Source organism: Rousettus aegyptiacus, unplaced genomic scaffold (assembly GCF_014176215.1).
Source record: "Rousettus aegyptiacus isolate mRouAeg1 unplaced genomic scaffold, mRouAeg1.p scaffold_m13_p_3, whole genome shotgun sequence".
Taxonomy (NCBI): domain Eukaryota; kingdom Metazoa; phylum Chordata; class Mammalia; order Chiroptera; family Pteropodidae; genus Rousettus; species Rousettus aegyptiacus.
The window spans coordinates 114,097,433-114,110,647 of record NW_023416306.1 but is presented as its reverse complement, the minus strand read 5'-3'; the positions used below and the strand labels follow the sequence as shown (position 1 = coordinate 114,110,647).

Sequence of the window (13,215 nt, the reverse complement as noted above, 5' to 3'; positions counted from 1 at the left end):
ATGATGATGATGATAAATGACTTAAGGAATTTATTACAGGAGGCACAAATTATACATAGGTAACTGTGGTACAATGTAGCAGAATATAAGGCTATAAGCAGAGTGCTGTGGTGGTTCAGAGGAGAGAGAGAAAGCACATGCAGAAGGAATATCAAGAAAGTACATTTTCATAAGTGAGGAACAGGAGGGGAGAAAGAGGAACTAGTGATTGATGCAGAAGGGGTCAGAGGCCCAGGAGAAGACTTCGATTATACAGTAGAAGGTTGGAAATTGGTGGCCTGCAGGGCAAATTTAGCTCATTGATGGGTTTCCTTTCTCCAAGCCCACATGGGGTTAACAATCTTTTTTTTTTTTTTTTTAGCCAACATTTAAAATTGGGTAAACCGATATAAAAATCCAAGTTTCTAATGGAAAAATTAGAAAATCTGGCAACATTAGGCCTGAATCCTTGCTCGGCCAACTATAAGATTGAGCTGAGTAGCAACTAGGCTTTTATGGAGCACAGATTCTCTAGTTGCTACAGTATATACCACTCCTATTATATTACAGGCCCTGAGGCCTATTGCATGCATTTCTCTTCTTGTCCAGTCCCTGTACAAGCCATCAAATCATGACTGGATGCCTGCTTATTTCATAGGAGATGCTGGTGGTTGTTAATGTTAAGTATCTAGATTAGTAAGTGGCTTCAAATCTGACCTTAAAGCAGTTTATAAGATACTGGAGGATAGGATGTAAACACAGAACAAATTGTGGAGTGACCACACAATGAAACAGAAAGTACCACAACGTGGGAACTGATCTTAGGAAAAGTACACAAAGTGTATGCTGGGGAGCACAGAGAAAGAAAAGATTATTTCATAAAGGCATGATATTTTAACATTACTTTGGACATTTTAAAATTTTGGACAAGAAAAAAATAGTTTCTCAAACAAATAGAAATACACAGACTTTCTTACTAATCTGTCTATGGTAACTATAAAGTACTTAGTTGGTAAGCACATGAGCCTAGGATGACAAATATACCTGAGTGAGAATAATTCGAGGGACTCCAAAATGTGACTGGGAGATCATGGAGGTGTTTGTTGTGAAAGAGGCAGAGATGAAACCTTTTCCTTATGAGCTGGCTGATTACAATGTTCTCTATGTAGATGCCATGGCCTGGCTCTTAACTTTATGGCAATGTTTTAGAAGCAGCATTTGGCTTTTACATATCTGATTTCCTTAGCATAAAACAAAGCATGTGGTCACATTCAGAAAAAAGTATGGCATATTACTGCTATTGCTGTCGTGAATAATATCATGTGGTTACAGTTTTTACATCTGCTTTTTATTTTCGTTTCATCTTAGCAAAAGAAAACTAATTGAAGCAAATTTTTTCTTAAAATCTGCGGTTTAACTCTGCATACTTTTCTGTATCCATCTCCTAACCATCCAACAAATCAGTTAGTTCTTTCCACGTATTGTAAATCCCACCATAAAATCGAGTGAGATTCCATAATTTAGTACTGTATTTCTTATTTGTAGTTGTATTAGATTCCAGCTTTCTCTAGAAATATCTAAGATATTGGAGTTATATAAACATTCAATTTCTTAAATCCTTAGCAACTGGATTCAATAATAAATTCTGTTCAGTTTGGCTCTTTCAAAGTGTAATTTATTCATTGCTCATGCAATCTAGAATTTCAGTTCATGGTTAGATTTTTTTTTTTCTGGTTGGGAGAGGGTCTTCAGAAATGGCTCTCATTGACAAGATGTACTTCTTTGTTCTTAAGCCAAGTAGTTTAATTGAATAAAACATCCTCCTTAATTTGATTTATTTTCTTGTTCTTAAAATATTGATTCAGTTGTACACAATTTGGTAAGACCAATAAAATACCAACAAATATTTGAAGAAAATTGTAGTTGTATTTATCTATTTTCTTGCCAAGAGCATGCTGTTGCTGACCACAACAATTAACTGGGTTTTTTTTTTTTTTGCTTTTTCCTGTTTCAACATTAGCTAAAACTGAGGAAATTTAAAATATTGCGTAACATGTAATCCTGAAAGATGTTTCGTTGTTGAGTCCAGGGATTTGCAGAGTTTCAGTAATGGCCATGTGGTCCACTTGACTTCAAATTACTTAACACACAAGTTGAAGGCAGGAATCTAGGAATTTCTTATGTGTGCTAGTCACAAGCAGAGAAATCTTATTGACCATGTGCTCATTTCCAAAACCTGTAGAGCATGGAAATGTGAAGTTACTTCAGAGGTACTTGCCTCTAATGTTAACCTATCAAACGTTCTCAAAGCTGGGGAATTCTTGCCACCTATGTTTTACAGATTACTTTGAAGTTTATGTTTATATTTATATTTCTTTCTTTCTTTTTTTTAAATGTGAAGCCTCCTGAGTAGTCAAGTTTTCTTTCATTTCATGCCAATATTCCAAGATGATAAAAACAATCTGGCTGAAATTTTTCCCCCTACTTTTAGTACTGCTAGGCAAATGGTCCATCTGATGGCAGGAAATAGCAGTAGCCTGTGGAAAAGTGTAGCATCGGCTTGAAAACACAGGGCTAGATTGGCTTTATTTAGGCAGGTTTGATTTTTTCCTGGTCCTTAACTCATGCCTTATTTGCATGTCAGATAACTTATAAAGATATGATTAATTTCCTCTGTATTTGGCTTTTGGAAATGAGTTTACTTAACTTCAGAGACCCCTGCTGAAAAATATCCTTAGATATTTTTCTAAGGATGACCTTAGAATCTCCTGGCAATCAATTAGTCAAATCAACAAATACATATTGACGTCAGGGACAGTTCTTGTCTTGAGGCTCCTTAGATATTCTAAGAATTTTCACTGAACTGAATTTTACTTTACTGAATAAAAGCATTGCTACATGACTCAGAAACGTAGAAGCAATATGGATGATCAGAGAGTTTGCTCATAGGAAATCAAAATATTTCCTGATGATCATAAAAACAGACAGTACTAGTTGGCACTTTGACGTGACAACAGAACCTCTCCTAGCATTACAGGGCTTCTTGAATACGCCACTGGGCAATTTTTGCCAGAATCAACGACCACCTTTTTTTTGCTTCCTCTTAGCCCCTGCTTTCATCACATTCTACCCTTCAAATATTTGAACTACATGGTTATGTTTTCAGAGATCATTCCTGAGGAAAGATGTTACATATCCTTAGATGTTACTGTAGAAAATTACAGACTCATAAGCTATTAAAGTTTGAAGAAACTTTATCAGAAGAAATTGAGACCCAGAAAGAGAGAGTTACTTGCTCAAAAATACACAGCTGGTTATGCCAGTAGCAGTGAGGCTAAAATCTCACCTCCAGGCTAATAATACCTTTTGGGTACAGAGAGTCACATTCTCAGAGCAGAACAAAAATAGCCTTGTTAGGATAACATTTTTGTTTTCTTAAAAATAAAAAAACCCTTTTTCTGCCTATGAAATTATTATATAAAATTCGGTAAATACAAAAATATCTAAGGAAAATAAGATAAAATGATTAAGATTTTTAGTATCAAGTTACATTTCCTTCCAGTCTACTTCTCTGCAAATACATATACACACATGCACAGATAATACATACATGCATACATACATGCATATATAGATACATACATAGTGTATCAGTTAGAGTACTGGGCAAGAAACAGAAAAAAAAAACCCAGCTTGGATTTGGAAGATAATTAAATGGAGGCACTATTTATGGATTTAAAGGAGCCAGTATGAGGTGTTGGGACACGCAGTGGGTAGGGGGAAGAAAAAGTGTAATGGAGTTTAGAGGGCTTTAGAGCCATTGTTGAAGAATTGACCACTCCAAATTGTAATCACAGAGGGCGTGGGCAAAGGATTAACCAATTTTTCCCCTTTCAGCATGAGAATTGGAGCTGTAGTTAGTATTCTGTTTCCCTGGCAATCTGACAAAAGTTGATGTCAACAATGTTAGGAGGCAACTTGGCTTCACTTGCTGGATTGGGAGAATTATGAAGACCTAATGGGGAAGCTGTACTTTGGGCTTCCCTAAGAGCAGTGATTCTTGTGGCTGGGCATGTCTCTTGCCAGGACCTTGGATACTGTGGCTATGGGATAATCTCAAGAGATGATGCTCCTATAGGATATGAAGCTTTTAAGCCAGGGTAGCCTCCTTGCCCCTTGTACCTGTGATGACACAGACTGCAGCCAAAACTCCCACCAAAGAGGGTTACCTGACACTGCCTTTCTGTGTTTCCTGTCCAAAATCCTTCTGAGTAGACTGGCCCCAAGTGTAGCCCCTCTTTGTCTTTGAGTGTGAATTTGCAGTTGAATCTAAGAAAACATTCCTGATTGGCACCTCGAGGGTACATCACTGCCAAAAACAATACCAAAGCAGGGAGATAAAGGGGAAAATAGTCCAAGCTCTCTTTTCTCCTGCCCTTCAGTCTCTTAATACTCCTCCCCCTACATTGAATAAACCTAACCACAAGACAGAGGTCAAGCAGAGAGAGTCTGGATGTCCCAGTGTGTGTCAGTTACTCACCACAGTTTGTTCATCATTCTCATGTTGATGTACATTTGGCTATATGATAAAGCTGCTATGAATATTTGTGTACAAACCTTGAGTAATACATTTTCATTTGTCTTGGGTAGATTCACAGGAGTATAATTGCTGGATCACAGGATAGACAAACTTTTTAAGAAACTGCCAGTTTTCCAAAGTGGTTGTACCATTATGTACTTCCCAACAAAGTATGAGAGTTCCACTTGTCCCAAACCTCCCCAGCATTTGTTTGGTGTTGACGAACTTTTTCACCTGGGCCACTGTAGTGCCTGTGTAGTGATATTTCACTGTGATTTTAATTTGCATTTTCCTGATGATTTAATGATGTTGAGGACTTTTTCATATGCTTTTTGTCATTCACATATCTTCTTTTATGAATAATCTGTTAGAATTGTTTTAGAGCTGGGTTGTCTTTATTATCGTTTATGTCATTATTGTGTGAATACTGTTTTTTCATACAATTTGAAAGTAGGGGAGAAAAATCTTTCAGCCAGATTATTTTTGTCATCTTGGAATATTGCTGTGAAATGAAAGAAACCTTGACTACACAAGAGGCTTAACATATAAAATAAAGAAATATAAATATGAACTTAAAAGTAATCTGTAAAACATAAGTGGCAAGCATTCTCTAGATTTAATTGGAGATTAATCACACAAAAATGTGATTCATGTTTTTTCAGACTTGTATCTTATGATATTTTTTTCTCAATATGAGGCTTGCCTATTAATGGTGGCTTTGGATAAGCAAAATTTAGAAATATTGATGAAGTCTGATTTATAAATTTTTTTCTTTCTCTCTTTTCTTTGCCTATCCAAAGCGTAGTTGTAGATTATTAAAAGGATGTCTTTTTTCTTTTTTTAAAAAAATGATTTTTATTTAAAAATGAAATCCAATTTAAATTTTTTTCATATCACTATATTCTATAGACTGAATGTTTGTGGTGCGCACCACCCCCCACCCCACCCCCATGCATATGTTAACATCTAATCACCAATGTGATGGTATTTGGAGGTGGACCTTTGGGAGGTGATTAGGTCATGAGTTTTGAACCCTCATGAATGGGATAAGTGCCTTATAAAAAAGACCCGCAGAGCTCCCTTGCCTCTTCTATCATGTGAGGACACAGCAAGAAGACGGCCATCTAGGAACTAGGGAGTAGGCCTTCAGCAGACACCAGAGCTTGTATACTTTCGGGATTATAGTTTGTGTTGGCTTCCTGTCTGAGCAGTGACAGTGTGGTAAGTATGATGAGGGAACATGTGGAATACCAGAGGGAATAATTGCCCTTCTGGGATATGTCAGGAAATATTTTATAGTGGAAATACATTTGTGCTGGGCTTAGAAAAAGTAGGAGTCTCCATGAGGGCTTGAAGGAAGGAAGCATGGAGTGGTAGAGAATTAGCAGTCATGAATATAGCTGAGGCTTTGGGTCTGAGATACAAGCAATGGGAGATGAGACTGAAGAGATAGGCAGAGCCCAGGCCACAGAGTGATGAGGACTCTGGACCTGGCTCTGTGGCCTCTCTGTCATGGGTGGAATGAATGGGGAGACAGGTGACACTGAGTTAAGAGGCCCAGTTAAGAGGCTCAAGTAATAGCTCAAGTTGATAGTTCTCAAATTCTCAGGTAGCTGAACTTGAGGTTGTTAGTCCCCAGCCCTTACCTATTAAATTAGAATCTCTGGGGTGGAGGCTGGGCCTGTGAACATTTTCACAGGTTCTGTAGGTAAGTTCGCAGCACACTGGAATTTGAAAACTACTGATTGAAGTGAATGAGGGTGAGGCAGTGAGAAAGAGAGAACGACCTTGATTTAAGAGGATTAGAAAGTAAATGGTGACCATTGTTGATGACCAAATATATGTAAGAAATGAGAATGTAAGAGGATTCTGGCTTGAACAACTTCAAAAATGTCATCTTTGTCAGTCACCTACATGGCAGTGCAGAGTAGGAGACCTGTAGGAGAAAAGATAGGAAGTTTAATTATAGATATAGTACTGGCTTGCTATCAAGACATACCCATTTATATCACCTGGAAATAATATTAACTTTGGGAGAATGTGGCTCTATAAATACAAGTATTGCTGATAATAATAAAATACTTTCATTATATAATGCTTGTTCTTTTCAAAGGACATATTTAGCTCATATTTGTTAGTCACTAAGATTTGTTGTATGCCTACTATATACTGCGATGACTTTTAGGCTAGATAGTGTTATTATTACTATTACTATCATTAGCATTTTGCACATGATGAAACTGAAGCTCAGAGAGGTTAAGTGATTTCCCTAAGTCCATCTTAGGAACCAGGGAGAGCCAGGATTCAAAACTCTTGATTCCTCCAAGTCCATTTCTCATTTCACTATTACACAGCTGCCTCTTATAATATGGATGGGTGGTGTTTTTTAAAAATTGTTATTTATATATGATGAACTTGAAGTCCAGGGAAACTGATTTGCCCAAGATTCTAAGATGATAAGTACAGAGCAGGGCCCAGAGGCTAGGTTGCTGTTTCCCAGACACTGCTCTTTTCCCTCTAACTACTTTCTACATGAATGAGTTTATTTCCATCCTTGTTTTATGTACAAGTGGACCTTTCCCTTCTCAAATAGGAAGAGTTTAGAGAATTATAAATATCATTTTTAAGGGAAGAGATATTATTTGAGAAGCAAAGCCAACCTTCACGTCTCAATGGCTTTAGAAGGGTATATGAGGTATATGATGGTACATTTTAAGCCTGTGCATGGATTTTTTTCTTTTTAAATTAGGGACCTGACAATGGTGATGATAGAAATATGGAAATAACTCCAGGAGAAAAGGTACTTCGGAACACCAAAGAGCAACGGGATCAGCAAAATCGGCTGAAAGAGATAGATGAAAAGCTGAAAAAGATGAAGGAAAATGTGGTAAGTCTTTTTTTATTTACACTTTGATCATAACCAATGATTGTATTAAAAAAGTTTCCAGTTTCCTTTGACTGTTTTATGATTGTTTTTATGTGTTAAATCTGTCAAGAGAACCGACATTGAAATTTGTCAGTAAGAATTTGAATAAAAGCTAAAAATATGATTTATAGAACTTAAAATAGTCTAACACTTAATTTATGTGACATAATAAATCTGTGGAATACTATCTGAAATCATTATAATGATCTATATATCTAATAGTCTGACAGTGACATGGATGTCCTCTTTTTAGTGTGTGGAAAAATGTGATATTTGTTCCCCATAAAATCATCTTTATATATTGAACTTATCACTTAAATACTCCCACCTTTGTTCATAATTCATAACATATTATTACTCATTAACTTTAATATACTCTAAATCCTTCTTGAACCTATTTTATGTTTTAATTACTTGCCATTTAAAGACATATCATTGCTGACGAGGGAAAGCTCTTAAATCAAGTAAATTGTGAGCTGATTGATATTCTGAACCTATTAGGAATGCTCTGTAACATTATGATTTTCCAGCTACCCATGTCATGTTTTCAATTGGATATTTGGCTTTTACCTAAAAGTAAACATGGCAAGGCTGAACTTGTGATTCTACCTACATCCTCTCTGCCAGGGCGGTCTTGTCATAGTTGTCAGCAGTACCTACTTTCTGTCTCCTACTAAATCCTGTTATCTTGGGTGATCGTCATGCCTCACTAAGTTTTAGCCAGTATGTCTAATTTGTTGCGATATTCACCACAGCTCATTATGGCTCTTTAAAAATCTCTTTTTTTGTCCTAACTTGTATCACCCTTCTCTCAACATTGTCACCGCCTGTCTAGCTGCTTATAACCTCGTAGCTCTTTTCTCTCATTATTCCATTTTATATGCTGATCCCTGGGAGTAACATCAGGTAAGTGATTTTGATTAAATTTTGATGTCCTCAGAGCTCTCTGAGGGTGTGCGCTAATCCTGGCTGAGATTCTTCACCCCTTATGATCACATCCTGCCGAACTGTTCTTATCATTTGCCAGCCATGGACAGCAGCATTGACCTGCAGCCTAAAAGATGGCTATGTCTACTTAATGAGAGTCAGGCAACAAATCTAAAAGGAATAAATGCATTGTGTTTCTCTTTATAACTCATTTTTATTTACTTTTCATGGGAAATTTAATGGGAATTATATTTCAGGGAAACTCCTTATTTTTATTTTTATTTTTATTTTTATTTTTAGAGGGATATTTTTCTACTTAGGTCTATTGAATGGGGAAGAAGTAGAAGTAAGAATGGTTGGTAGGTATGAAGGGGCTTTTGGTCAATCGTTGTGGTGGCATTGATGGGGCATTTCAAACTTGATGTGGCAAATAAAATGTTTGTGGTCTGACTGGGTTCGGAAACTGTTGGCACTTCTCACCCCACATCTGCCAATCCAACGCAGGCAAAGCCTATTATTCTCCATGAATACTTTCCTGATTTCTAATCATTTATCATATGCTGTGGATATGTATCGGTTCTTTTTTTACTATGTCTGTATTATTATTTAATTTTTGACTCAAAACCTAGGTCCTTTAAGAAATCTTATATTTTATTCTACTATCATGAAGACTGGCTAGACTTGAAGAGATATGATAAATATAAATATCAAGAGTTGGTTGTTATCTAAATGCAAAAGAATAATATATAAGTAGAGAAGAGCAGTTATTATGTACCTACTATATGCCAGGCACTGTTCCAAGTCCTTTACAATTTATTAACTTATCTAATCTTCACAGGCACTCTGAGAGGTAAACACTACTGTCCTCATTTTATAGATGAGTAAATGGGGGCATGGAGAGGTTGGGTAACTTTCTCGAGGTTAGATAGCCAGTAAGTGGAAGAGATGGGCTTCAAATAGTTAGTTTTAACAACTGTGCTATACTGCCTTTCTGGCATTTATTTACTTTACTTTTCATTATTATTATTGTTTTTTGATGATTAATATATGATAAATTTGTTATAACCAGTAAGATTCATGGGCAAAATGTTTAGAACTCCTCATATAAATTCACAGTTTGATAATTTCATAGTTTTGTGTTTTACAGTGATCTCTTCAGAAACTGTTATGTGGTCAATAAGGTGTGTGAATGTTGATCTGTACTGTTTTTATGTTTTCATTACTTAGTGTTTTCTAATAACCTATGAATCATATTGTATATTGTGTGTGAACTTTTGAGGGAAGATACTGGGTCTGCCCCAAACTCTGTAAAGCCTGTTGTACTTCACAGACTTTTAGGTACTTTGTGAATTGAGAATCTGGAGACCTGAGTTCTTTGATCAGTGTTGTCTGTAACCTGCTCTATCACCTTGAATAAGTCACTTAGTCACTTAGAGACTTAGTTTTCTTACTTTAAAATCAAGGAATTATGGCCTTGAAGCAAAATAGAAAAGGACTGTGAGAATGAGAAAAAAGTAATGGTGAACAATGAAGACAGCTCAGTTGAGTTTGGAAAGCCTCGCCATGAAATGGAGCCAGTCAGCAAGGCTTGGAGTCTTCTCTGACAGCCCTCAGCAGTCTACCAAAAATGGAGAAAATGGCCAGGAATTAAGACAGGGGTGAGGATAGGTTGGATGACTGCAGTGGAAGACCAAGGAGGCAAGGTAATTGGTGGTACTTATGAGACCATTAAAATAAAAATAAGAAACAAATGTAATGTATACTCCAGATATCAGCTAAGATCCCTTTGCCCTTTTTCAACCTGGTTACATAACTTATTTTGCACCCGCGCGCGCGCCCACGCATGCACACACACACACACACACACCATACATAATACAATACCATACTGCTATCAAAAAAATGACGTAGATCTATATGTCTTGGAAAGATGTCTGTGATGTAGTATTAAGGAAAAAGTTGCATAAGACAATGATCAGTATGATTCCATCTTTATTAAAAAGTAAGTCATAGAAAAATCTGGAACAGTATACACCAAGTGCTAACAGTGATTACTTTTAGTGGGGATGGGATGGATAGGGAGGTAAAAAAGGGAAATCCACTTTTTATACCATGCACTATTTAAAGAGAGAAGTGTATTGGAATTATGGGTGATTGTTATATTATTTTTAATACTTATCTTTATAACTCAACTGTTCATATTATACATGTGTGACATTTATAAACAGAATTAATGTTTAAAATATGGAAAGCATTGAAGCATGGAAAGATCTCTACTTATCGTCTCTCAGTAAGTGGTCTTTATGCATTTAGAAAAATAGAGGAAGACATCACAAGGAATTATGTTCTACCTTACCAGTGATTCAAATTCATATTCAAACCACCTTTATGCACTATATACTCTTATCAGACCAGCAAAAATAATGATAAATGTGGTATAATTATATGTCAGTGGGTGTGGCGTGGAGGCAGGGACAACTGTAGTGAACATTATCTTAGCTTTTTAAACTGATTATTTTTCCCCTGAAAGTAATTGATCTATTATTATATTATTGGCCTACATAATTCCACTTTTAGGAATATTTCCAAAGAAATCACACTCAAGGAAGACCAAACCAAACAAGAAAAAATTTAAATGCTCTCAAACAGAATGCTAAAGCAATTATACAATCTTAACACATTTATTACTATGATAGGATAATAAAAATAACAGTATATGTATTTGTCAATACAGGACTTTTAGTTGAAAATGAGTGATATAAAATATAAAAATAAAAATTCTAGATAGGTTGTAAGTATCAACTATAACTATGTAATGTGTATATATTTATATAGACAACAATCTGAAAATAAATAGAATGTGTCATTAACTTTGCTTTATTATTTTCCACTTTCCATTAAATTATTTATATGCTTTTATTCCTTTAATATAGTGATGGACTTTTTCAATAAGCTAAATAAATTATATAACAATGCTTCATGTTTAGTCTAGTTTTTCTGAGGGTATTGAGCATTCCATTGTTATAATAAGAGCAAGGGAGTTTTTCAAAAAAAAAAAATAAAGAACATCTTTAACTTTTGGGTTCGGTAAAAATGCCTTTAATGAAGTTGCATAATAATAATTCTAGCTTGCACAAATCAAAATAATTCAGTTTTAGTTTTTGCGTTGTCCAAGGAAGAATCACCAATCTGATGTCATCTCATTGACTCCTTTAATAATAAAATATTCTTAAAGATTTTTTGTTAGTAAAAGCTTTCCACGGTTCCAGTCATTTTAAATGCATTGACCATACTTTTTAGGTCTTTATTGTGTCTCTTTTTGATTCTCAGTTTGAATTTCATTCATTTTTTTCATCATTTGAAGTCTCTACTATTTCTTTCTGCATTCTTTCCCTTTTCTGTTTCCTGGAAACCACTTGAGGTTGGCCTTGTGTGGTGAACTGCATTGTCATTATTGCATCAAAATGTTTAGCACTCTAAGCCTTGTTGCTGAGCATTGAGGATAAGAATGTGGTTCACAAAAGATGATAAGTTCTTCTGTTCTGATTCTTATTTCGACATGCTTTTGCCATTTAACCTAGTATGAGAATACATGGACCCCAATCAGAAGACTGCAGGATTTTTCTGCTTGGTGAATGGTTGGAGGGTCTACTTCAATTGCTAAAGATGCCATAGATTGGAATTATAGAATATGAGAGCTGAAGGGACCTTAGAGGTCATATGGGGCCAGTTCTATGGATCAGAAAGCAGTCTTGAATGGCTAAATAATTTTTCAAAGACTGACAATTAGTTACTTGTAGACTTGGGCCAATCCTCTATTCTTTTGACACTTCCACTTGTGAACTTTTCATTAAATGCAACCTCTTTAAGTAATACCTGTATAGTTCAGCTAATTTTTAGCGAAGATTTGAGGCTACCCATAAATGTGGGCTTCATTCTAAAACCTTTAAGCTGTTTATACATCTTTCCAAAATTCAACAGAGCTCAAACCTGACACGTTTATGGTTAAACTGGAACACTAATTAGTGTGCTTTAATATTTGTATATTAACTTAGACCTGAGTTGGAAAAGTAGTTGTACTCTTTCTTTGGTGTCATTGTTCAGAACCGTAGAAATCATCTTTTTTTTTTCTTTTCATTTGTAACAGCTTTTAAGAAGATAGATAAAATAACATTGATACATAAAATGGTATTTTTATAGAGTGTACAACCTTTGTTTTTCTTCTTTAGGTAATAACAAGTGTGTGCAATAATGCTGCAAAACATTCAGTTGTGAAATTTTGAGAGTGGGATTTGTATATTAACAGTCAAACAAACCTTAAAAAATTTGTTCTTATAAACACAGGCAAAGAAACACATTTTGAAACATGTAGGACATAAAATTTTCAGAAGCACTCATGTATTTCTACATAATTTGATGCAGAAAACTTGACAAAACTTCCTGCAACTGAATAGTATCATTTAATGACTGAGAAACAGCATGTAGCAGTTATAGCTAGCTACATGACTGATTTTCAGAAATTATTATGGAATGAATAAATGAGCCAGTAACCTGAGATTCTTAATTATATACAGTTTTGTATTAGAAATAGGAGAAAACCATGGCCTTGCCGCTAGCCCCTGTGCCAAGTCTCTGAGTCCGAGAGTTTTGCTGTATGGCAGACTAGAGAAACTCCTTTTAGTAGAGCAAATATAAATATGCTGGATAAAATGTATTTTTTAAAGTAATTTTTAAAGCATAGCTGAGCTTGCAGAAAAGCAAGGGAATTCCTTGGAGGACAGAGATGACAAGACAGTTTGAATCA

General features: G+C 35.5%; 1 protein-coding gene across 3 annotated transcripts in view; it reads left to right on the top strand.

The window, feature by feature from the left end:
* The window catches only part of FSIP1 (fibrous sheath interacting protein 1), a 146,434-nt gene that overhangs the window by 41,843 nt on the left and 91,376 nt on the right, over positions 1–13,215 (top strand). For all 3 annotated transcript variants that reach the window (XM_016152185.2, XM_036238522.1, XM_016152186.2), the window contains one exon: positions 7,308–7,445. In XM_016152185.2, the coding sequence (XP_016007671.2) occupies positions 7,308–7,445 (138 nt within the window). The remainder of the gene's footprint in view (positions 1–7,307; positions 7,446–13,215) is intronic.